Source organism: Opisthocomus hoazin, chromosome 7 (assembly GCF_030867145.1).
Source record: "Opisthocomus hoazin isolate bOpiHoa1 chromosome 7, bOpiHoa1.hap1, whole genome shotgun sequence".
Lineage (NCBI taxonomy): Eukaryota > Metazoa > Chordata > Aves > Opisthocomiformes > Opisthocomidae > Opisthocomus > Opisthocomus hoazin.
Genome location: NC_134420.1, coordinates 56,117,948 through 56,144,523, shown reverse-complemented (window position 1 = coordinate 56,144,523; position 26,576 = coordinate 56,117,948). Strand labels below are relative to the sequence as shown.

General features: G+C 42.2%; 1 protein-coding gene across 4 annotated transcripts in view; it reads left to right on the top strand.

The window, feature by feature from the left end:
- Positions 1-7,813: 7,813 nt before the first annotated feature.
- The window catches only part of PPP4R3A (protein phosphatase 4 regulatory subunit 3A), a 47,419-nt gene continuing 28,656 nt past the window's right edge, over positions 7,814-26,576 (top strand). Inside the window, exons 1-3 of one of the 4 annotated variants that reach the window (XM_075426181.1) lie at positions 7,814-9,252; positions 18,100-18,155; positions 22,173-22,277. In XM_075426181.1, the coding sequence (XP_075282296.1) occupies positions 9,111-9,252; positions 18,100-18,155; positions 22,173-22,277 (303 nt within the window). In that variant the 5' untranslated portion in view covers positions 7,814-9,110. Of the gene's footprint in view, positions 9,253-18,099; positions 18,156-18,540; positions 18,691-22,172; positions 22,278-26,576 lie in introns of those variants that run through there. The other 3 variants (XM_009936795.2, XM_075426180.1, XM_075426179.1) reach the window with 3 other exon arrangements.

Genomic DNA, 26,576 nt, shown 5'->3' with positions numbered 1-26,576 from the left:
AAGCTTCCCATGTGCAAGTCCAACCTCAACTCTTTTGTTGTATAGTGAGTGTCTTCATCACACATTTGGCCATTTGCAGAATCAGTTTCCCTCAAATGCTGTGTTAGAGCTTTCCAAACATGGTAAGTTGAATGCATTTTGGTCAAATTCAAATGTCATCTAGACTGTGTCTGCCAGTTATGCAGAGCTCCGGAACCCCTGCAGCTCTGGTCTTCTCCCTGGGACCTGTCATGGCTCTTGACCTATGGTGTGCATCTCTAAGGGGACACAATCAGGCCAAGGATTGCACCTCAAATCCCGCTCAGTCTCCAGCCTTCTGCCTACCTGCAGAGAAGTTTCCACTAAAAGGTACTGGTGGCCTGTGACCCTTGTGACCCCATGGAGGTTTGCACACAGAGGGCCTTCATCAGTATATCTTATTTGTTAGGATGTTGTTTATTGATAGAACACAGCCAGAAAGTGTTTTTAAAAGGTCGTTATCATTATCTTTGGTTTTCAGTGGGAAAATGATAAAACACAAAGAGCCATAGTGGGGTTTGGGGCTTCATGATGCAATGTTTTATACAAAAATAGATGTAGATACAGGCCTTAGCCAAAAATACCTGCAGTCAGAGAAAATACAGAAAAGGTGGAATAAGGAACTAATGAAATTTGTATAATTCTAGCTCAGCTTTTTATTTACCAAATACCATTGTGCCATGACACAACTGATACCTACTATGTAAAGCCATCTTTTCTGATATTCCATCACTGAAAGTGCTTTCCAGAGGTCACCACCCACCTTCCACCTTGCAACCTAGTGATTTTATTCTGAAATCCTGAAGCAGGACGAAATTTCTGTTGAGCTCCCAGATTGTTTGCATCTAAGAGAAAAAGACCATACTCCACTACCTTTGTGCTGAGAACAATTTAGGTTTTGTATTAAAAATTATGAATTCAATGCATTAAAACTCTGATACAGAATTTTAGTAATAATTGAATAATAGATATTTAAAATGTTTTCTGTTTCAGATTTATGCTTATGATGCTGTGACCTTTTCTGAAAAACATTTTATTTGGATATTAGCAATTGCATTACTAGTGGGCATTATCTTTGCAGCATCTCTGAAACCAAATTATGATGAAATCATAAAGAACAAAGAAACATAAATTTAGGGGGAACAACAAAGGATCGCCATTGAAAACTTCAAATACTGCATCTCCTACTTCTACCTAAGTGGAGGAGCAGTGTTTTCAAATTACTTACAAGAAGGCAGGCAAAAGATAAAATATTTCTTCCCCTGCAAGTTTATTGAACCTCTTACAGATGCTTTACATTAAAGGTAGTTCCTGATTTGATAATATATTTCTAATCTTCTGAGATTTTTATTTTTACATATGTAACTTCTCATTTAGAATTTGAGTTATCATTTCCAAGTTGTTTTTGAAATCTCCAGAATGTATGGGTTTACAAGATTTTTATGCATAAGTTTTCAGAAAATGTAAAGAATTCTCTGCTCACTGTACTGTTTTAGTCAATATTGAATACAAATACGCAGAACAGAGATATATTCTTACAGATTCTCTCATGATTATTTTCTCAGCTTCCATCATCAATGAAAACTGTAAACCTCAGAAAGAAATCCTGCATGCTAATTAGTTTAGACAATTGTGAGTTAATATTTAATAACTATTAAGTAATTTCTACATAGTGACAAGCTGTAGTGATGATTAATGAAATGGTGGGCACTTGCACTGTGTTTGGTAGCCGTGTCCAAGCATGCTCTTTGACGTACTTATTTAGGACTGCGTACTAGCCCTGTGTATTTTGCCCTGTTGATGTGCACCTGACCGCCGCACAGCCGAGGCCACAGGGCCCTGCAGCACGCGTGGCTGCAGCCACACTACACTTCAAGGCACTGCGGTATGGAAGCTGCCACACCTGCTTTGTGCCGCACCGCGATGGACCTCGCTGGCACGCACACCGCTCCCGACCTTCTTCCTCCTGCACACCCGCTGATAATGCCCGCGTGCCACCAATGCCTTTGCCCGTTAGTCACAGGAAGTCTCTGACTTGAGAGCTCTGCTTTGAGACTCGCCATATACTCTGCAAGTGGGCCTGGTAGTAGATCAGCACATTGGACCAGTACACTGGATTTCAGCATCCATGTCGCCTCGCTGCAGAGCATTCCATCGCTTTCTTCAATGAGGTGTGAACACAGACCTCCTCTTCTTGTTTCAACCATCCCACCCACTCGCTGGGCTTCTTGATCCTCAGTTCTTGTATTGGAGAAGACATTAAACAGCTGACCCTTGCTGACCTTCTTCATGCCTTTCAAGATGTTACAGATGTCTGCCACATCCTATCCCTGGCATGAGCCAGAAAGGAGCCAACAGTTACGGAAAATCAGGGGACTAGGCTGTGAATGCAGAATCAGGAGAACTTCAGTGTGACTATTGAGGCGCACCCGTTCCAAAACAATTTATGTTGTTATTTCTAGGTGACAAGAAGGGCAAAAACTCCAGTTTGCATTTAGTCTACTTAGCTTCACTTTTGGCTAGAGAAGAGATGCAGCGTGAGAACAGTGCACATTCCCCTCCCTAAATGCCCAGCCTGTTAGTGCAGAGCTCATGCATGGGCTACAGCGCCTGGGTGTCAGGTTCTCAGCTCTGCCCGGTAGCTTCATATGCAAAAGGTAAGACACTAGAGCAGACTTAGATAATTAGTAAAGTAATCTCTCTAGTAGTTGGATGTGCTCCCAATCTGCCTGCTATGAATATTACCCTGTTGCAACTTGTACCGCAATCATTCCTGCTCTATGCAAGTCTCAAATTATTTGCATTTTTAAGGCCATCATTGTCATGAACACTGAAGTGACTTGTAACTTTTAAAACAGAAAAAAATAAGCCTCCATTTGAGTTGCTGTCAGTGAAATGGCAGATTCTAAAACACTTCCTTCAAAAACTCATCTTCTTCCTTTTTTCCCCAACATTTTTTCATGTTTCTGCTTTTTTTTACATTTATTACATTTTACTATGTACAGAAATATTGTTACTGATCCTAAATTTACACGGGTCCGGTCCAGTCATCCCAGATGGCTGCTCTAATTAAAGTATCAACCCATTGAGACTCTGTATGCGAGTGTGTCTGGATGAGTGACTGTCTGCCTGTGCCAATGTGCCGCTGCCTTGCTCTGGCTCTGACAGTGTCCATTCTCCTCCCCTTTTGGTCTTTCTTCCTTTTCCATGTATGTATCTCTTATTTAGATAAACTGTAAACAGCTTTAACTGTTCCCACACCCACCCTGGGATGCACCTAAGGTAATGAGGAATTTATCTTAATGAGAATACTGCATGGGTTAGTAATTTTTTAGGTGATTAGGTAGATAAATAATAGGAAAAAGGGGCTAGTTTTTTTCTCTTCTGGATTTCTGTGGACTTCCAAAGTTTCTTGGAAACAAGGTTATGACTTGGAGCTCATACTTCCTGCCTCTCTATCCTTCATTTTCTCAGACCACCAACCATACAGGTCTAAGGGAAGCCTGTTGCAGTCTGAGTTACAGATAAAGTACTGGAAATCTTGTACAAAAAAAAAAAGGGATACGTGGGACCAAAAGTTAGCAACAGGAAGTCATCCATAGAAAAAGGAAAAAAACTACTCAATAACATCCTACTAACAAGGTTTAGAAACACAGTCAACATGCACAATAATAAATGTAAAAATAGAAATATTCATTGCATAGGGACAGTTAGCATAATTCAGATATGTCAGAGCTCCCCTCTCAGAAAAAGGGGAATTTTCACTATCAGATGAATAAATGACCCAGACGTGTTCTCCGCATCCAACAGCCTCAGCGGTGCTTTCAAATCCTTCAGTCTTTGCTGTCAAGGCCTACATATTTCGATAAAGTGTAGCACTTCCAGAGAGGCATACAGGAATTCAAAACAAATACAGCCTTTGCATGACTACGCTGTCACACAGAATTCTTCAAAGGAAGCTCTGCGTGGAAGACTAGGGCCTTTCCGGCACTGTGCAATTTAAGGTGATGATATGGGTTGAAAGAAAAGAGACGACATTTCTGTTGAAGGGGTTCGTATACACAAGATGCAGGAGGAAGAGTCACCAATTTTTAACTGCTGACGAACACAGGCTCAGGTTTGTGGTTCGAGTACAAGTGCAGGGCTACTGCTGCTAGGGTATCCGTGGCAGGATGTGAAAACTGAGCAGCGGCGTCTGAGACGTGATTCACAGGGCGTGCTGCAAAACAGCGCGTGCTGCAGGAATCCGAGATGTTGAAGTGCAGCAAATGGATCTGCAAGGAAAGTAAAGATCTTTAGAGCAGTCCTTTCTGACCCTTCTCAATTTCTTAAAATCTGTTAACAGTGAGGACGCCAGAATTCTAGAACATGGCAGTAAAGCTACTTTTAGCCCTGACATTACATTCTTCCACAGCTTCCCAGGTTACAATACACCCAAAAGGTATTAGATCTTACAGACACAGCATGGTATCAGAAGTTTGTGTTGGGTTGCTTGCTTGCTATGCAGCCTAGCTTCTTTCAGAGGCACCTTACTATTTACTCCCACAGGCGTGACCTTGTATTTGGCTGTATCTGAGTGCTGCCATTTAGGAGGTGTAAGTCAGAGCACGACCAGGTCATCGCTTGCTGACCATGGTGTCCCCCACCCTGGCTGCTCATCCATCAGCTCTTGAATCAGCACTCTTCACAGCTCAGAATTTTAAGTTAAAGTGTCATTGTTTGCCTTAAAAATGCCATGGTCACTGGGAGGGGCTTCTGAGCTCATAGACGTTTGTGAAGCTGGGATAAGCCAGAAGCAGCTGCCAGCAACCTTCCCAGCTGTCCCAGGCTAAGCCATTCCCTCTCCTCCATCAGAGCCTTTCCATACATGAACCCGTCTGTTTCTGACCACTCTGTCCTCCGCTGTACATATAATTCTTCCAGGCTGGCTGAGTCATATACAGTTTTTATTCACGGAGATTTTACATTGACTTTCTAATAATTACTACAAATCCTAAACAGCGTCAGTCCTACTCTTCATTTCTGCACAATCATCTAGAATCATCTCCACTGATCAATAACTCCTTCTGAGCTATGCTGATCCCCTCATACCTGATGCATGCAGTGTGAGATTTCTCCATAGAATACAATGTTGACTTTCCAGAAAAACACCTGAGAACTATCCAACTGTATTGTACCTGCACCATTACAAGCAACTTTGTAATTTAACAAGAAATTAAGCAATTTTTTTCCACAAAGCCACATGAGCTGCTGCTGCTATATTCCCATCTAGTAATTTCTTATTGCATCCTGTATCAGCATATATTGCCTGTGATTGATGTCAGATAAATCCATCTATTATTACCTGTGTTCTCACTTGTCATGTTTGAATACTTTACAGTCAGTCTTCATGTCTTGCAGAATTTCTGCAATAATTTAAGTTTTATTAAAAATACGATTTCAGGCTTCCTGAGATCAAACACACAAACTCCTTTAGACTCTCAAATTCAAGTTCTTTAGGACCTGTGCACTTTAAAATGTTTCTCTCTAAGAAAAATTGCTCAATATCCTTCTTAATAATGACCAGGAAGGCACATAGTCATCACCATACGATATAAATATATCACACATTCTTTCAAGTATAGAACAAATTTATTAATTAAACAGTTCTACATTTTTGTATCAATATATTTTTTTTAAATCTAGATATAATAGGCCTGTAATAGTGTTAAGATTTAGAAAACTTGAGCTGTTCCTAAAACTACCAACTATGCATATTCCTTGGTGTTCTCATCCATTTTCCTGCGCTTTATAGCTTGTAATGATCATGAGGTTTGCCCTTTTTCTACTTCTTGTATGTATTTATTTCAAACCACTGTGTTCACTTCCCCACTAAACTATAACAATATTTTTCTGAATCTCCCCTTTTTCTTGATCACAATATCCTGAATTCTTTATGGGTGTCTTCTTCCTTATAGACTCCCCCTACTTTGATTCAGTATTTCTCTGTAATTCTTCTTTTCACTCAGTCGTTCATTTTCCACAGCTTCTTGGGAACAAGTCATAACACATCTTGGGAACAAGAAGACTTAACCAATGTCCGTGTGCGTGTATACGGTACAGGCCTTGTTTGCACATACTGAATGTAGCAGAAAATAATTAGTGAGGACTTGTAGCAACTCTAATAAACGCTTTAGTGCCTAGCTCCAATTCTGTGTCTGATCTCAAGTTCCTCATAACAACAATGTAATTTTCTTTCCCAGAATTATGAGCAGATATTGAAAGTTCTTTAGTCTTGACAGCTATGCAAGAGGCCCGCAGTGGTAAACCCAGTTTAACTTATTCCTATAACACTGATCCAAATGCAGTTACTTTCCTATCAATACGAGAAGCTCAAAACTGTATTCAATACTCCATTTCCTCATTTATCACTCAATTCCTGGTGAGCCAAAACCTCTGTCAGGGCAAAGTCCTTTATTAGCTACAGGAATTAAGGGAGCATAACCTTTTAGCTCAGTCAGGAATGGCCTCTCACCATCCCTGAAGATATTTCCTTCTGGACACAGTCCATCAAACCTTTGGAAGTGGAGAGAAGGAATCGAGATGTGACCTGACACGCTTTTGCCTTCTAACTCATGACTTTTAAGGAAAAGAAACTAATGGTTTTTTTTCTTTCACATCTGCTTTACAGCGTGGGAAGTTGCCTTCAGTGCCCAGCCTTTCTTTTGGAATCACTGGGGTGGAAACATGTAAAAGAAATAAAAGTGCATGGCAAACGTAATGAGAATCGGGGTAAAACCTGAGAGGTGGGCACTATTGCTGGGCTGAGCATTGCTCAGAACGGTATCAAAATAACACGAGGCCAATGAAAGAAAGCTGAACCCAAAATTTTCACAAAGCAAACTACGCAAACTGAAATCCGATTGAACTTCTTGTTTCCAGTCACAAAAACCCCTGAAAGAATCAGAACCGCAGTGAACAGCGGCCTATGCTTAATCTGATGGCCACAAGAGGGTACAATTTGTAAAATGTAGATGAGTACAGCGGTCCCACCGAGCTTTCTCCAAGTGACACCAATCTTCCCTGAAGTGACAGAAATCCACCTCCAGAAGCGCCTAAGGGCGATCCTGGCCCCGCGCCCCCCAGATGCGTCCCCTCGGGGGCTGCGCCGGTGGCCTGGGGAAGGCGGCGAGCACCTTTTGGGGCTTCCCTTCTCCAGCGCCCATCACCTCAGGCAACCGAACCTTCCCCAACCTCCCGCTGGCGTTAGCCAAGGGCACCGTGCCGGGAACCACCGGGCACAGCGAGCCTCCGGCCACGCTGCGGGCGCCCCGGCCGTGCGCTGGGCAGGCGTCTGCGCGCTCCGCCCGTCCCTCGGCACCAGCGAGGGCCTGCAGGCGCGGGCCGGAGGCTTCGTGCGGGCACACACGGGGCCGGTTCTGGAGCCGGACACCGTCCTTCCCACGGGGCCAGCGAGACAGCAGACGGAGCAGGGAGAACAGCGCTTGGCTCGTGCTTCCCCGTGACGCGTAATTAATTCGGGAGTGACGGCTCGTCGCCTGTGGCTTTGGCTCAAACCAGCCCCAGCAGAACTCACTTTTTGATAATAAAAAAAAAAAGATCATAACTTGTTTGAAAGTATAAACCCAAAATAAATCGATTTAACTGAGCGCACAAATGGCAGTGAGCTCCCGTGTACGCAGCACGGCTAGAACACGCTCTGCCACGGGCTCTCTCCCGCAGCGGCGCGCCTGCGGGCTCCCACACGCACCGGCGTTTCTGCGCATTTCAGGGGAATCCCGCACACGTCGGCTCGGAGGCCGGCGGCGGGAGCGGGCACTCGGCAGCTTCGGTCCTGTCCCCGCCCGCGGAGGCCCGCCCGCCGCTCGGCCCCGCAGCTTCGGCATCGCCAGCGACGCGTGACAGCAAGCAAAAATAAACGAAGGAAGGAGAAACCCGCCTTGACGGCCGGGCCGGCCCCGCCGCCCTCACGCACGCCAGACACCCCGCAACGCCGCTCGCCGGGGGCCGCTGGCCCTTTAAATCCTGGCGGGCGGCCCGTGCCGCCGCTGGCCGGGAGACCCCGCGCCTCCAGTGAGAGGTGAAACCAAGATGGCGGCCGCGCAGTGACCGAGGCGGAGACGGAGCCGGTGGGAGCTGGGCTGGACGGGCCGCCCCGCGCCGTCGCCGCTGGTCCCCCCCGACGGGCGGAGCGCCTCTCTGCCGGCTGGGCTGCGGAGTGCCTGGAGCGCAGCCACGTCGTAGGGCGCGCTAAGGAGCCGAGACTGAGCCGCCGCAGCACCGGGAAGAGGAGGAGGAGGAGGAGGAAGAAGAAGAATATGGCGGCGGAGTCGGGCCGTGAGTGAAACCGCCGCCTGCGACAGGAGCCCATGGGGGAGACGGGGCGCTGAACCCGCCCGCCCGCCTCATCCCGCCGCGGGACAGGCAGTGCCCGCAGGACCCGGCCTGCCCCGGCAGCAAGGAGGGCGCTTGCCCGGAGCCCCGCGCCGGCGGACGGCGAGCCAGGGGCCTGGGGCCTGTGCGGCTGCCGCACAATAGAGCCGAGCTCCAGGCCGGGGCGAGCGGCCCCTCTGCCGCCCGCCTCCCTCCGCCCGCCGCACCCCGGCCTCCCCGGCCCCTCGCCGGGGCCCTGCCGCCGGGGTCGCCTGCTCCTGTCACCCCGGGCCGGCTGCTGTCCGCCGCTTTTTCGCTCCCGTCGATCCGCTTCTCCTCCAGGATCCTTTCTGCGCCGGCTCTCCTGCCTGCCCTTCACCCCGCGAAGAGCCGTTCTCCTCTCTGCGGCTCTCCCCTGCCTAGGCTGGCTCGCCTTTTGTGCGGCGCCTGACTGTGCCTGGAGCAGCTCCCCTGTCGCATCTGCACCTCTTTCCTTGTTCTCCCTCTTCCCGTGCGCCCCCCAGCCCTGCTGCCTTCGGTGATGAGGATCCCGGTGGAGCCCTGAAGAGGAGGAAGAAGAGCTTGCTTGGCGTGCCCGCGTGGGGCTGCTGCCTTCCTTCCCGCTCCCTTCCTGTGAGGGGGGCCCGGCCCCCGACCGGCCTCCTGCTCCTCCAGCAGCTGGGAGCCAGAGCGGTGGCCGTGGTGTGGCCGGCGGCAGGATGACGGACACCCGACGGAGGGTGAAGGTTTACACGCTCAACGAGGACCGCCAGTGGGATGATCGAGGCACGGGGCATGTGTCCTCTTGCTACGTGGAGAGGCTGAAGGGCATGTCCCTGCTAGTCAGGGCAGAGAGTGATGGTAAGTGCACGTGTGTCTGAAGGTACGGTCTTTCCTCATCCTACCCAGAAAAGGGACTGGGCTTAGCTTTGTGTCTGTTGCATTAATTTTTTGCTGCCTAATTCGAATGTGATTCCTAAAAGTGAGTAGGCACTAACCGTAGTGCGTTCATGTTAAGCCTGGTGGGAGCCGCAGCAGGTTGCCGTCAGGTGCACGCGGAGTAGGCACTTGGTTCATAGTGAACACCCCGTGTTGCAGACAAAATACGTGTGGGTCTTGTTGGAAATACTGTGTATGGGTTTGGAGATCTAGTGACCTAGTACTCCAGTTTCAAAACTGGGCATTGTGGTGTATCCTTCCTTAGATGTTTCTGGAAATGATCCCCTCGTGACAGTTGTTGCTCAAAACTTAGATCATGTTTTTTAGTATAAATTTTTAAAAGGGCATTGGATGGCTGACACCCTCTTTTTTTTGCTCCTTCCCTCCCTTTGTCTTTTCGTAGCAAAAATTATGCGAGACATTCTAAAAGCTATCAACAGTTATCAAAGTACAGCTGTTACGGTAGTAAGGACAACACGGTGGACGGAACAGCATTTTCAGAGATGCTTTCTTTTTTATGGAATAGCTGTTCTAGATCTTCCTGTAAATAAATTTTAAATGATACGTTATGAACTTCCTTCACATTTTCTGACAACGTGTAACAGTAGTGCAGGTTGAGTAGTATTATCTACCCATGTAGCTATGTGTTTGGGCTAGTCTTGATTATTGGTTAAGTGAGTTCATAACTGCTATGATCAGAGTAGATTTAAAAAAGTATACTTTGCAATATCTAGCATGTACCATTTTGCTAGTAAAGTCTGTCAGTACACGACTTATTACTCCATGAGATACATAGCTACTGTATCTAGTGACATGTAGATCTAGTTGTAGCTTTTGACTGTCAACAGACCTTGTAATTTTCTGATCTGGCTTTCTCGTTGTAGGAACTAGGATGAGAAGCAGCTTGAGAATTATGAATTCTTACTGTTTGAGAGAAAAGTTCTGACAAACTGTACAATAATCTCTATAGCACAGGTGATAAACTGATACGGAGGAATCAAACTTTCATCTGAGCAGGATTTTGATAATTGAGCTGCTGATAAGCATGAATCTCAGGGTTTTGCGGTTTCTTAATTATACGTTAAAAAGTTAAACTGATACTTGGTTTTATTTATTTTGCACTGAAGAAGATGCATTTATAGTTTGGCCAACTTCATAGTCTAAGAGAAAACGTTCAAAATGGAAATGAACAGTTTAATTTCAGCGTGAGGGAGGAAGGTAAAAAGAAGACTATCACTAAATTTCTAGGCTAATCTTTAACAGGATATTTTGTTACAGATACAGTCCTTTCTGTCTACATGGCTGCGGTGGTCATGTTTAAAAACTGTCATGTCCTCTGTATGCTAAAGAATTTCCTGGGGTTTTTTTAATTCTTTTTAGAAAAGAAAGCAAAAGAATGCGGTTCATAACCTGTTTGTGAAGAAATACCCCATTCAAACCAAAATCCCTTTATTGACTTTCAGTGGGCTATGTATGCTTAAGACTGATTAGAACCTGAATTGGACTGTTGTTACCAGCTTACTTGTTGTAAATGAACATCTGTAAGAAGGAAAATACAAATTGGTATAAATAACCCCAGAACAAAGATGAAGTCATTACTTTGCATAGCCATGATACTCCAATCAGAGCAGAACTGGCTCAAACTTACTAATTGCACCAAATACACAGAAGTATATCTAACAGGATACACGTATTTGACCTCTCTCAAACAGCATACATATACTTCCAGAGTACTGAATAATATTCAGAGTTGAAGTTCTTAATTTAGTAGGTAGTATCAGCCCTGGGTAAATGTGCACTCTATTAATAGGCTAGTTTTTCTAACTTCCTTGTGCAAACACCTCATAAAATTTGATTTACAATTTGTTTACTCCCAGTGTCAGTTGTTTGTAGGCTAATTTTGGAGGCAAATACAGTCATTTTTACATGGGAGCAAATGGCTTGGAAAAAGGTAATGCCAGACTTGGGTACTAAGCAATTTGTGTGCTCATTCGTGTGTTTTCACCTGTGTGAAGTAGTTGACCTTTTTTTTTTTTTTTTTGTCTAGTTATCAAAAACATACAAGTGCTACGAACCTGACCTGTAGACCATTTCCCTCCATGTTCCCATTGCGTTCTTGTATTGTCTTCCTTTGTCAGCTCCACCCCCTTCCACAACGAAACTCCTTCCTTCCTCCTTTTCTATAGCAGCCTCTCCTAGCGTTTGAGCCGAGATCGATCCTATGCACGCCATCGTGTTCTTAGTGCCCTACTCCAGGAAGCTGACCGAAAAGCTCGGGCCTGCCCAAAGTGGAGGGCTCCGTTTCCTGCGTGGGGGTGTTGGCTGTAGTCCCTGCTGCGCGTGGGAAATTCCCACTCCGGTTAGAGGGCCGGCTCGGCTGTGCACAGAGCATCGGCAGAGTTACCAGAGGTTTGTCTGGCTGGCCGTGTGGGCTGACACTTAGTTCAGTTGTTTGATTGTGCAGCTGTGACTTGGTGTAGCTGCACAGCTGCTTTACAAGTGGTTGAGATTTTATGGTAAGGTCAGTGTGTTCAGATAAGGGAGCTACAATCAATCTGCCAAGTCCAAGGTAAGCTGTCACCTGGAATTGGAGCAAGAAGAGCTGGATATGAGTGCAGTTCTTTTTATCTGTAGGAGTGGTTTTTTTTCTTGGGTTGGTGTTTTTTTTAACACCATCTTATAAGAAGAGAATTTAGAGCAGATGAGTGATTTGTGTTGCTATCTGAGATGTCTAATGCTCCCAGGCACTAAATTGTAAGAGTCATTGCAGGCAATTTGGAGTAATCTATTATAGTACAGAAGTACCATAAAGTCCTTTCAGATCAGATATATTATGCTTTGAAACGGAATTGGAGGGTGGTTGTTTTTTTTTTTTAACTTAACTGTTAACTTCTTTTACTTAAAGCACTGAAGAGTTTCTTTGTGTGATTCCTAGCTGCAGTGTGTTCTGCTTGAGCTGCAGCAGAGCAGTAGTGAACTCTTCTCTTACAAATGATCACCTTGCATGTGAGTTTCTGTGTATTATCAGAAGCCTTTGATTTCTTACCTGTTTCTCACATGGTATTTTAGGCTGCTGTGGCCTGCCTCATTCTTAAAGTGTCTGTGTGCTGCTAGATTTTTCACTGCTTGGTTTCTGATCGTGTTTTTTGTTCTGAGCCCAGATGACTGAAGTGAGCTCTAAAATGAACTTTTCTGTTCAGCTAGCTTCAGTTAATTTGAAGGCTTAAACTTTAATTAAAGCGTGCTAGTCCTGTAACTATGTTTTTTGACAAGCCAAAGTGAATTCCCCCATTGGAGGCTGTATTTGCCAGCTATCTTTTAGGAACTATCTAATCACTTTTATTCAGAAGTTGTAGTTTGCCACTTCTGAATTCTGTATGTTAATGACTTCTGCCACAGGGTAGGCATCTGCATCCTCTCTGTTTCTTTAGAATAGGTATCAGTAACCCCGTAACACTGGCAGAAGGTTTAGCCAAGATTTGGCTTAAGTTTGCTTTACCTTGCTCAAACTGAAAGGATTAATTTTATTTATTTTTAGGAAAGCAACACAGAAAATCTTGTGATTATGTACTTACCTCAGGTTGAAATGAAAAAAACAGGGGGGCGGGAGGGATCTGTTTGTTTGTTTCTTTTCTTGTGGTTCCCCCCCGTCCTTAATGTTTGGGTTTGACCCTTCAGAAGTGGGTCAGGCTGAGGAACAGTCTCTTGTGAATGCAGAGCATGTTCTCAGACCTTGGTCGGAACTGTTTCCGAAGGTTCTATGGATTGGTTTCTGTCATTGAGCAGCAGCAGAAGTGATTGCAGAACTTAAACCTGTGTGCATCTTGCAAAAAAAGGTCTTGTATTGAAATTTTCATATAAACATAAACACGTTTTTACTGGTGAGGGATAATCACAGAATCACAGAATGGTAGGAGTTGGAAGGGACCTCTGTGGGTCATCTAGTCCAACCCTCCTGCCGAAGCAGGGTCACCTACAGCAGGCTGCACAGGACCTTGTCCAGGTGGGTCTTGAATATCTCCAGAGAAGGAGACTCCATAACCTCCCTGGGCAGCCTGGGACAGGGCTCCGTCACCCTCAGAGGGAAGAAGTTCTTCCTCATGTTCAGACGGAACTTCCTATGCTTCAGTTTGTGCCCGTTGCCCCTTGTCCTGTCGCTGGGCACCACTGAAAAGAGTTTGGCCCCATAATGAGCGACACTGTACCTCCTCTGATTTTGAGGAAGGATCTGCATAGCAGTTTGATGGGAGAGGAGCAGTATTCCATATCAGCAGGTCTCCTCCATATGCACATGTGTAAACAAGTGTGCAGATATGTGGTTTAAGACTACTGGATCAGGATATTTAATGTTCTCTAAATATCTTTGAAAATATCATTGTATATCTGTGTGTAATTTATTTTGAGCAAGTCTTTCCTTATACGTACATTCCTTTCACAGCACAGAATAGTGTTATTACACTAGCAAAAAGATCCAGCTGTGCTATATCCCATTAGTCGCAAATAACAGAATTCTACAAATCAATGTTTTCTTCTTTATGGGTCGTTTTAGATGTTACTTTCTGGCACCAATATTTTGCAGGTACCTTTATAAATTCGTTCAAGGCTATAATTTAGAAAATAACTAGATTTGCGCAATTTTGAGGGGTTTATTTAAACCATAGCTTATATTAAGGCGAGTTCTCAGGTCTTACCTAACTTTGGATAGAATCATTGGTTCAATGAAGATCAAATTTTGTTGGTGTATTTTTAGAAAGTAGACTGGATAGTCTAAACGTGTTCTAAGATAATACCAAGAGAAAAATACCTACATGGAAAGTGATTGCTTATGACAAATGCAAGAGTAAGCATCTTGAACTGTATTTAGGAATCAGTACGGAGATTGACTTTGAACGGAGAACAGTTTTATTTGTGGTATGTTAAAATTCTGTAGCCTGTTTCTGAAGAATATATTTGTGTTACAGACATCTGTTACTCTTGCCAGGTTCCCAGAAGCAAGTGACAGAGACCTAAGATTGCCTCATACCAGGGAGGGGCCTGATCCTGTAAAACTTACTGTATGACAATAAACTCACTGAACTAACTAGTCACTGATTTTGAGTCGTTGAACCCATTTTGGGGAACAGATTGCACAAATGGAGCATCAGATTCTGCAGAAGGGTGGATTTGGGGCAGTTACGGATTGTAGAGCACAGTTTATGCTTCAGTATGTTTCTATCTCCAAATTCATATTTTTCCAGTTATTGTCCGCAATAGTGAGGAATAAGTTGAATCATGTGGTAATGAGAAGCAGGTCAAGCCTTATAAGGCTTGATTTGTCTTTCCTGCAAGCATCAGGTTTAGTAGAGAAGAAGAAAAGCTCTTTTGTGGTAAGCCTAGTAAAGACGTCGTTCTCTAGTGTCTGCTTCTAGTCTGGAAGTTGAAATGTCTGCATTCAATTGTCTTCAAGACTATTTTTAATAGTATTTCGTAGAACACGGTGTTTAAATTATATATAATATGTCACTGATTTCAGGATTTCCATGCCTGTAGATCTGTGTTCAGCAGTTAAAGTACAGCATGAAATTATCAATTGCTTTTAATTCTTACAAGATTATAATTCATATTTGCTGGTATTAAATATTTCTAGACAGTAAAGACTTTCTAGAAGTTAGTCAACAGAGTTAATGGCACAAAATAATATTCTAAAACTTCTTGTAGTTGAAGCTGAGGCTTTGAAACTGAAAGTAAGATTGAAGTGAAATATGACCCGTAACTGATTATCGTAATGGAAAAGGGAGTGCTGTTTTTAGATGTTCGCTAGGCAAACCCAAAATTCAAAGCTTGAGACTATGGCCTAAGTACCACAGTGTGTTGCATTCGGCAGTAAAGCTCATCTCGGATGTTTGCTTTTCTGTCCTGCTGTATAGTTTGTGATTTTTGTTTTTTTCTTTAGTTAACACGGTTGCACTTAAGCAAATAAGCTGCTTTGTTAACAGAGCTGATGCGGGTTAGAAAACTGGAAAAACTCTTAGAAAACGAAAGGGTAGGCTGCGTGGTTTTGGGGGGAGATTGCTTTTTCATTGTGTCTTGTTTTCCCTTGAGGGCTATTTAGTTCAGTTTTGTTGTTGGATTGTATGTGAGTTTGTAAATAGCTGTCACTGCGAGAGTGGTTGAGACAGGGCGATAGCTTCTCAAGTCAGCTTCATTAGTGAAGGCTGCTTCTTGTAGACTCAGATATTAGGCAGAAGCAGCCATCAGAGGTAAGTTACTTTGATTAAAAATAAAGAATAAATTGTATCTGATTATCACATGCATAGTAAGCTAATGAATATCAAAGTACTTGGTGAAGCTTCTAAATTCGTGAAGTAATAACCTTTCTTATCAGACAGCAGACTGTTCTGATACTTAAGTAATTTTTTAATGTGATACACCACTCTTTTGGCAAGTGAAGTTCTGTGACCTGGTTCTTCAGTCTCTCTTCCCTCACTTTCCCCAACCTAACATATTCATCAGTAATACAGACAGTGAAATCGAGTGCACCCTCAGCAAGTTTGCAGATGACACCAAGCTGAGTGGTGCAGTTGACACACCTGAGGGACAGGATGCCATCCAGAGGGACCTGGACAAGATCAAGAAGTGGGTCTGTGTGAACCTCATGAGATTCAACAAGGCCAAGTGCAGGGTCCTGCACATGGGTCAGGGCAACCTCCAGTATCAATACAGGCTGGGAGATGAAGGGATTGAGAGCAGCCCTGCTGAGAAGGACTTGTGGGATACTGGTGGATGAAAAGCTGGACATGAGCCGACAATGTGTGCTGGCAGCCCAGAAGGCCAACCATATCCTGGGCTGCATCAAAAGCAGCGTGGCCAGCAGGTCAAGGGAGGGGATTCTGCCCCTCTGCTCCGCTCTGGTGAGACCCCACCTGGAGTCCTGCATCCAGCTCTGGAGCCCTCAGCACAGGAAAGGCAAGGACCTGTTGGAGCGGGGTCCAGAGGAGGCCACAAAAATGATCAGAGGAATGGAACACCTCTCTTACGAGGAAAGGCTGAGAGAGTGGGGGCTGTTGAGCCTGGAGAAGAGAAGGCTTTGGGGAGACCTTATTGCAGCCTTTCAGTACTTAAAGGGGCCTGGGGACAGAAGTTTTAGCAGGGCCTGTTGCGATAGGACAAGGGGTAGTGGTTTTAAACTAAAAGAGGGTAGATTTAGACTAGGTATAAGCAAGAAATGTTTTACAATGAGGATGGTGAAACACTGGCACAGGTTGCCCAGAGAGGTGGTAGATGCCCCACCCCTGGAAGCATTCAAGGCCAGGTTGGACGGGGCTCTGAGCAACCTGATCTAGTTGGAGATGTCCCTGCTTATTGCAGGGAGGTTGGACTAGATGGCCTTTAAAGGTCCCTTCTGACCCAGAGCATTCTATAATTCTATGATCTGCTGTTAGTCAGTAGCAATTCTTCAGGAAAGGATTGTGGAGGTTTTTTGTTAATGTAACCTATGAGATTGAGGATGGTGATACTTAGTGAAGAATCATTAGTTTGGGATATTTTTTGCTGTTGATTTTGTGATTGGTATACTCTTCAGATAGTGAAAACTAGCTAGTCATTGTTGATTCTGCTGTGAGATTTGGAAGTACAATCTTAAATTACAAGTATGTTTTTCAAATCCAGGTAATTTGTTTTCTTGTCCTGTCTTCAAGTTTAGAGGGTCCCACATTTGAAGTGGTTGAAGCATTTTAATTTTTCTTTAGTATAGGTTTTGTGAGGATATTTGGCAAATATTCTGGTAATATAAATACAAGACTACCTTAGAACTGTAGCTATGAAACTGAGAAGTTAGAACTTTTCTTAAAGAAAGTTTGGACTCTTATTAAAGAATAAATTTAAGCACGTAAATGAATGGAGAAGTGCCTCTTTAAAGGGGTGCTTGCAGCATTGTGTTTTAATTACAGGACTTATTCTGCAAGTTAATTTATTAATATGTCATCATGTATGTTGAGTGAAACTCTGCAGATACTTAAATTTAAGTCATGGCTGTAGAGAGTCCCTCACGCATGGGCATTTGTGCAGCTGAGCAGCGAGGTGAGTCAGGGAAGTGATTGGGCCAAAAATAAAAGCAGTTTTAAGGGTGGTTTTCACCTAGATCAACCCTCTGAACTATTGCAGTGTGACATGTGTTAGCACTCACGCTTATGCGAAAGGAAGGGCAAGAAAACACAGACATGAGAATGGAATTGCTGTTCTGTGTCTTAAATGGGTATAAGCTGCTGTGAAACCATTGCTCCCAAGTTTGTCGTGTCTGAAGTTTTTGGTATTGGCAGCCACAATGGTTGCTGCTCTACGCATTATTTTCTAGATATGCTTTCCAGCAAAATAATGTGTTTTAGCTGAACTTGAAGAACACATACTACATGATTAGCAAATTTTGTACAGAACAACTGTAGGTGATCTACAGAATGCAGTTGTGATGCCTTTTGTGTGCTGATTTTTTGCAGACTTTATCACATCTACAAAATTTTCCATGGCTAAGTCATTACTCAGAATAAGAAAGTGATTAAAAATCCAGTCCTTAAAACACTCTTGAATGTTCTGTACTAAGTGAACAATATATTAGTGTGAAAAATGAAATACAAAGCTGTAGAATATGGGTTTGATTCACAGCATCAGGTTCAACAGCCTTATTGTTGGGAGGAAAGGTGTTAATACCTACTTGAGGAAAGAGTGATCAGAAAATTCGTGTTGAGATTGAAATTTTAGTACACATATAAATAAGTGGAACTTTTTGTTTTCTAGGCTCTCTTCTTTTGGAGTCCAAAATTAACCCGAACACTGCATACCAGAAGCAGCAGGTAAACATACTTTTTTTTCCTCATGTTTAAAGGCAGTCATTTTTTTGCCTCTGTTGCAAATTATATTGTACGCTCTTGTGCCAAGAACAAGGCAAAGTAGTTCCCAACATATTTGTGCATTTCATGATACACATGTGTTATTTCTCTGCATTTTTTTGTGAAGTTACATTGATAACTTGGACTCTGTTTTTACACCGAAAAATGCTTTGGGAGAGACAGGCAAAGCGCAGTTGTGAAAATCACAAAGTAGCTGAGGTTCCTGAGGATTATAGTATTTGAAACTTAATATCTGGCTTTCTTCTTCTTTTTATTTCAGATGTTACAACTTTCAATGTATTTTATTTAAGAGAAGACTGGAAGGCTTTAAAGCTATTTACATGTCTACCTTTGTTTGGCTTTTACTTGGAAGATGGATGTGGGTTACTACTTCAAAGCAGTCTGTATACATAAAAGAAGCTTCTCACCTGTAGTTTGAACCTTGCTTCAATTACTTAAGCCATACATAGTGAGCCCCTAAAGAATGCTGCTGAGATGGGTGAGAACTGAACTGTAGGTCTTGCACTTTGTTTGCAGTTCTTACATCATGGATGCTGAAACCTTAGAGGTTCAGAAATGCTGAACCAGATTGTATTTTGTTGCCTATCTGGTCAGTTCAGACTATCTAAAATCCCATCAGGTCCTGTTAATGTATTAAAACACTCTTCAGTCTTCAGCTTTAGTAGTTTATTGTAAGCATAGACATACTGTAGTTTTGCTCACAGGCTGTCCCAGTGGTTATGCGGCTGCAGCTGTTTGTAGGATTGTATGTTGAACTGAATGGGGAGAACCAGTCTGGGTTAAAAATATCCTTCCTTGGAAAATTTAACTGCCCCTTGATATAATTCATCATGCACCATATAAACAGTCGTACTGAACAACTGCTAAGGCCGGTGTGGGGTGGAGAATCAATTGCAGGGAGTAAGAAGGGACAAGACCGGCAAAAACGCGAAGCAAACTAACTCTTAGTTGTAATCCAGACTGGCTTGAGGTTCTATGATACAGTAACTCAGGCTTTAGGGCTCTGATGATGACATGGAATATTTCACAGCTCTATGGCATAAAGTGCTGGTCTAGTGTAAACTTGCTCTGCTGGTTCAAATCTGTTCAAAGAGCATTGAGGGGTGAGCTTTGTATCAACAGGCTTTATGCCAGATCAAACATGAAGTCTACTTAAAGTAGGCATAAAATTGTAAGATGAGTGCAAACCACCACTCATGCCTGTCAGTGCAACAGCATTTCGTAGCTGTGCTCACTGCTGCGCTGGGTCAGATGTGTAATAATCTAACACTGCACAAATCCAGTATTGGTGATTGTGAAAACATCGTTAGAGAAATAATAATGTTAAGCATGCGTCTGTCCTGTTAGAAAGGCACCAAATGTTTTCTGTGCTGGAGAAGGAAAAGTGCTGTTCTTAAAGCTTACAAATGCTGCGTAGACAGAAATTTATATTTGGAGGTGGATTGTTGATATTATTTAAGCAAAGCAGTCTCTAATATTGATTGAATGCAGGGCTTCACTCTGAGCCTTAGAAATACCAAACCTTTCTTGGTGTGTGTATTAATTCTACTCTGTAGCCTGTTGTCTTTCAGTTAAGGCCTACTTTTCCTTAGTGAAAGGCAAGTTCAGAGTTTAAACCTGATCCCATGTGAGCTAAGCTTGGACCTTAGCAGCTGAAAGGAAGAATTGCTTCTTTCTAGCTCTGCTCATGGAACTCTGAACTGCCTAAACTCTCTAAACCACAAGAAAATCAACCTGGTACTCCAAATCCCTCTTCAAAAACTGGTAACTCTACGTCAGGAGAAGTTTCAACCCATGTTACTCAAGATCCGTTTGTGGAACTGTGGGATGGAAGAGTGCATGAGATCTTTTCGGCTGCAGAATGCCACTTAGGTCACCTCAGCTACTAGTGAAATTGCAGCCTGAGAGAAAAGCCTTACTTTGTGTTTGCCTGCAGTTGTCGGTTGCGCTCATAAAATTTCAAGAAAAATGTCCTAGAAGCTAAGACTTAAAACTGCAGAGTGAACTTTCCAGTCTTCTGGTCTTAGCAGCTTGTTGTCTCAATATTTTGTTGTGAGGGTGAACCTCTGCTCTATTTTAAAGGGGTATGTAGCAGCACATCTGTTTTTACTGTTGGATACCTAACATGTGGCTTGTGGGCGCTTTGGTTATCTAATGGAGTAAGTGGGTGAGTTCTGACTTTTGTCTAGGCTTACATGAGGCTTGTGAGAAGAAACAGTCTTTTATTGGACCACCTAATATAATTTGTGGTTGGAAGGAAGGAGAGCTGTGTGATAAACAAGCTCTTGGGGAAATTTGCTGTGTCAGTTGGTTTGATTTCTTCAGCAAACCTAAGGATACCTTTGTGATAAACAGTGCAGTTCCTCCACTGGTGACAGACCCTTCTGCCTATGCTGCACCGTTAGCAGCAGCGTGAAACAGATTGCCTCATTAATTGTTGATATCATAAGTGATGCAATCTCAGGGTTTACATATGTGTATTTTAATGATAACAGCTTAGATTATTTGTTAAAATAATAGTGTGAAGACCTGAGTACAAGTTTGCCTTGCTGCTTCTCTTCTCTTGGCACGTAAAACATCCATGGAAACTACAAAGCAAAAAACCAAACAAAACCCCCAGAAAAAAACCAAAAACCCAGCAAAAGCCATACCCTGTGAACCTAAGCTTCAAGTAAAACTGCGTCAAATTGTCCCCTTTAGATTTCTGGGGGTTCAGGATTGAAAGCGATGACTGCCCTTTATTGTGGATTAGTCAGATCTGTACGTATGTGTAAATGTTGATTTAGTTGGTCGTAAATGCAACTGTCTGCTTTTCCCTTTGGAGAGGAAGACTACTTGGCAGATCCTGAGACCTGCTTGGGGGCTCATTTTCCATATATCAAGACAATCTTGAGATATTTCAGCTTGCAGGGTCTCGTCCCCGGTCTTCCCAGACTTGCCTTCTTTCTAGAGGTTTGAAATAACTCCTTAAAGCATGAAACGCATAGGCAGGCTTTTAACTACCTTTTCACTGGTCAAATAAGTAAGATCAGTCTTCCTGTCACAAAGAAGAGTAATTTTCTATTGTGTGTTCAAAAAGAAAGGTATGTCTATGTGTCTGACTCTGTAATGTGGAACTGCTACCAGTGGAAGTTTTTGGATGCTCTGATCTGTGTACTTCCTGGCAAACTCATCCTTACTTAGACTAGAACTAGAAGAAAGGAATCCATATGAGGAAAATAAGCTAGAAAGAAAACGAGAAATTTATGTCCTGTGGCTCAGAAAAAGGACTTAATATTTCTTGTGATAAGGTACTATTTGTATGCAGAAAGTTTCTTCTGAAAAAGCCAAATGTGCGTACTGCTACTTGGCTTCCTGACTTCTATTCTTGTTCAGGGCTATATGTTAAGTTTCCTTGGTATTCTTATTTTAAATATTACAGTGATGGTCCCGTAACTTTAGTATGGCATATGCTGGGTTTAATTTTGGGTAAGTAGCACATAGCTTAAAAAAAATTTTTGTTTAGTAAGTGAATTCTAATTATACTGTGGGTTGCTAGACCACACGTAGAATACTTAGTCTTCCTCTTCTGTGATAGATTATTTTCTTAATGTACTAGTAAACGTAGAAGATACTTTAATTGTAATGTCCTGGTGAGGCCAGTTTACAGAATTCAATCCATACTCTGTTATTTACAGGGTTTGTTTTTAAAAGACGTTCAAATGACACAATTCCAGAATGCTAGTGACAGAGGTGCTGTTCTTAAATGCTCCTTATTCAGAAAATGAATAATTGCCCTGGTATTTTAGGACAACACACCTCTTCTGTGCAACCTTAAAGGAGAAATAAACTCTGTGTACATAGCATTTATCTAAGGAGATAGCTGGTATGGGTATGGACTGGGGTATATACATTTCAATATGCTTTGGCAATGCTTTAGCAATAGAACAGTAAAGACTTATATCCTCAACTTTGTTTTAGATACATCCATGTACATCCTGTAACCCAGTGATGAAGAATGTATTGCATCCCTTTTTGTGCCTGAAACAAGGAAGACTTGAGTTGCATACAGCTTCCAGCTACAAAGTCTTGCCTCTGCACTAGAAACTTCAGTGTCTCATGTCATCTGCTTTTGCAGTGACTTTTCCAGTTCCTCACAAGAATACAGAGCTTAAATTCATCCAGAGTACCATCTGCTAGCTGTGTAGCTCGAAGGTGGCTATCCTTGAGTGAGTGATGGAAAGCAGACTTGATAACAAGGCTAGACTTTGAAAAGATCCAAAAAGCCGCTGGCAGAATGGCTCACAGAAGATGAACTTCCTGCCATCGCTGTCAGAACAAGCAAGGCAACAGTGAAACTATTTCAATAAAATTTGTTTCTATTGTAGCTAAGATAGTAAGGAAAAGCGTGTCGTTTTGTGGGGTGAGGGGAGAAACAAGGGGAGCGACCACCACTGGTTTTGGGGTGGGTTGGTTCATCCATTTTAAATGATCACATGTTCCTTTATCTTCACATGTGTTTTCCTGTGAAATCTAATTTTTCTGCTGTTCCTGGGTATGGTCACTAGGCCAGTGAGTCAAGATTCTGTTACAGAACTAATAAACTGATCTTATTCCAAGTGAGTCATGGGAATGCAGCTGTGAAATGGCTAACTGAAAAAGCACGTATGGTGGTTGAGCTTTCATAGAAGCTGATAGAATACATTCTGCCAAAAGACTGGGTGTGCTTGCTTTTGATATGTTATTCCAATTCTTGGGATAACTTGTTAGCACATCCACATATCCAGGTTCTAAGTGAACAAATGCACAAAACTGAATACCAGTTTCAGAATGGTAGAATAGAAAGAATGAAACTTTCTATGACATTACTGGGGTGGGGTTTTATTAGCCTGAAGATTCTACTGCAGCCTGCCATGATAACTACATCTATTTCACGTAAAAAAACCTGGGTAGTGTCAGTGCTTTATTTAATAAGCAGAAAGCTGCTTATGAAACTCTACTGTTGATTGTAAATAATTAGCTGGCAAGATGCTGGAAGGTGGCTTGGCGTAGTAAGGGCTTAGATAAGGAAGACTGGCATTCAGGCAGTCTGAGAAACAACCTTCCTCTGTTGAGCTTCCAGTGGGAGCCAGGAAAGTGTCAGAGGCCTAAATCGTTACAGGGTTAGTAGGAAGGCAACAACTGGCTGTTAAGAGAGATTGCAAGAGTTTGTAAAAGACCCATCTGAATTAGGGGATCACTACTTCTTGAGAATAGCATAAATCTCATAGGGATGCTAAGAGAATATTTTGGAGCTGCAGAGAAGACTAGTAGTCTCACTGGAGGTGAACACCAGTGAGAGGACACTGTCACACAAGAACAGTTTTCTTAATTTTATCACATTAGGAAAGAAATCATGTATCAATTTTACAGCAGAATCAAATCCTGCCTACTAGTTGCTGTGAAATTCTTTATGAAATCCCAGGGTTTGCTTTGGAGATTGTATGAATGCTGTACAACACACCTGCTAATCAGCTTGCTACTAGTTAAATAAAACTGACTGAATGTAATAAAAGAGTGACTTCTGGTGAGTGTTATGGCGTGAGCTAGAGACTGATGGTGTGTATTCAACAACCTTTCTGTTAAGGAAAGTAAGCCTTTTGGAAATAATTTCAGAAAGTGAGGAGAAATCATAGGGTGGATACTAAGCCCTGTCCATCTAAGTACAATTGCAGCTGCTTACCAACTTAAACTATTGCAGTAGTATGTTTGAAGGTTAGCTTCTTAGGAATGAAGTATCACATAAAACTGTAGTACACAGTAGTGCTTCCTTGAAAACCTCTAACTAACCAGAACTTGCTCCATGTGGGCTTGACAGAGCCGACAATAAGACAAGCAGCAGAGAAATGCCCAGCAGTACTCTGAAGAAAGTTTTGCCTCAGGCTGTATCTTTATAAGTTAACATCCATTGGTAGAAATGATAAATACCATTTTATGGGAATGTTAAATACATAGGTTTTGTAAAAAGAGGCCATGCTCAGAAGTTTTGCTTAAAACTAAGAATTCCTTATTATATCTGAGCAGTCATATTGAACAAAATTATGAAAGAAGTCAAATTTATATAAATGGTCTTAGGGAGGCAGCAAGTTTTGTATGGGCTAAGGTAGTGGTGATGCATCCAACTGGTGCTACTGTCAAAATACTTTTTTGCGAAGCAGCAAATGATTTTCAAACTCGGATGATGATCGTGGACTCTACATAAAGTAGTTTCCTGATTATCATCCTATTTAAAAAAGGTCTTGCCGAGAACTCTACTGCATCTTGCAAAATATGAGGAGCTAGACTGCTAGGATTATTGCAAAGCACTCGAAATAAAAGCCTTCAATGATAAAATATTTGTCTGTGTTTCTGACTCAGTTCACACAATGTAGTTATGATTTAATCCTGCAGCGTTGCATTTTAATTATGTTGAACAGCATGCTAGATAAGAACAAATTTTACAGGTTCGTTTTAGTCTTCCCATCTAGTTCCTTGTCTAGAGGCAAGCATTTTGTATGTAATGCGAAAAAAGGATACATTTTTGGTCAAACTGAGCCACAACTGCTTTTATGAATCCTGTAAGATTGAAGATTTTATAGATAAGGATTTTAAAAAGAGAACGCTTTTATAGATAAGATAAGGATAATGTGCAAGACTCATCTCCTTACCTCTTTAACTGATAGCTGCTATTACTGAGCATATTGATTCAGACTCCTGTTTTCTCTTGGAATAGAGGAGGCAATCTTACGAAGTTTCAGTTGCTGTTTGGAGTTGCAAGAAGTGATGTTTGGCATTTGGAAGCAACAAGTAGTCCTATTAGGACTGAGAGACGCAGAGTAGTTAGTGGATTCAGATTACACTGGGCAGACTGCAAATTCAACTGATAGATTCCTTTAAATAAAACAGGCGGAAATTAGACTTTTATTCATGTTTTTTTTATCTTTAACTACATCTAGAATTTCCTTCAGTCACTTCTCCCTACATGCAGAAGTCTTGTACTGCTCCTCTTTTTGATGATTATAAGCTTTGTAGGATTAAAAGGATGAAATTACATTAATAACTGTCTGCATTTAACAGTGATTTTAAACTTTGAATGAACTGTGTATTATGCAACAGTGAAGTGCTTTTCTCAATTTGTTTCATGTTCTCTTTTTAAATGCCCTTTGAGCAAAGAAAGGATGTACAGACAAACACTTACAAAAGATCTGGAGAGCAACAACTGATAGATTTCTGTTGAGACACTGCTATTAATCTATAATATGAATTCCTTGTATGAGAAGACAACAGATAACTAATAATTTGAAATTGTTAATATTGTCAATTGAAAAATACTTCTCTAATATTGATAAACCAAACTTGAAGGTTACTGTTCTGCTGCTGAAATAATTTTTCAGCAGTTTTTTGCTTTGCTTTCCAAAGAAGAAACAATTGGAAAAAATAATCAGAGTGTGTAGAGGTGAAAAAATACTGTCTGAACTTCCATGTGTGATAGTAGGTGATCTGGTTTAACTAGAACAATCTCTGTCTTACGGCCAAATACACTTCTGTACAGCTGTGACTGTAGTTTTCAAAAGCAGCTTTACCTTTGTGTCGCTCCTTTCATTTTTCCCGTGCCTGCCTTCCTCCCTCTACCCCCTTGAAAAATATATTTTGATATTCTTTTGGAAATGGCTTGCTTAGAAAGCTAACCACGGTCAGTTAAATGGAAATGTAATTAGATAGGAATGTTGCAGGTTCTGTTAGGGTCTACTTAAGATTTAGGGTTTGTTTCTTAATGAAACAAGCATTGGTGGGAAGCTGATGAGACAGAGAAAATTACTGCAGTATAAATACTAACTGCAGAGATTAATGCATTAGATTTTGAACCTGATACATACAATGAATACTGCAGTAAGGCGCATACAGTTTTTAAAAGATTGTAAAAAATTTTTATTTCTTTTGGACTTTCCCTTTCTAAATTTTTGTAAACTGTTATTTTTCTTACTCTATGGCAGTCAGCAGTACTAGCTGCTGTCAATCTGTTATTACCAGAGTATTTGATTCGTGACCCATCTTGTAGAGAATAAACTATTAATTGTGATTTTTCTTCTTCCTTTTGTATTTTGGAGGTGGTCTTCCTAAATCCCTTTCTTCTGTGTACCACCTCTTCCTCAACCCTTTGGAAAAGGAAAAGGTAAACTATTTGCCATTTGCAAGGTAAAGCCTCTGAAGCAGTATAGCTGCTCTGGTAATGGCAAATTGATTATATTGTATTGCTTGACTGAATCCTGATGGAGCTAGCTGATCGCGCTGTTTGGATTGTAGTTTAGTTTAAGGAGTTTTTCTAGTAAGTGCATGTTGAAACCAAAGTGTAAGATTTCTCTTTAT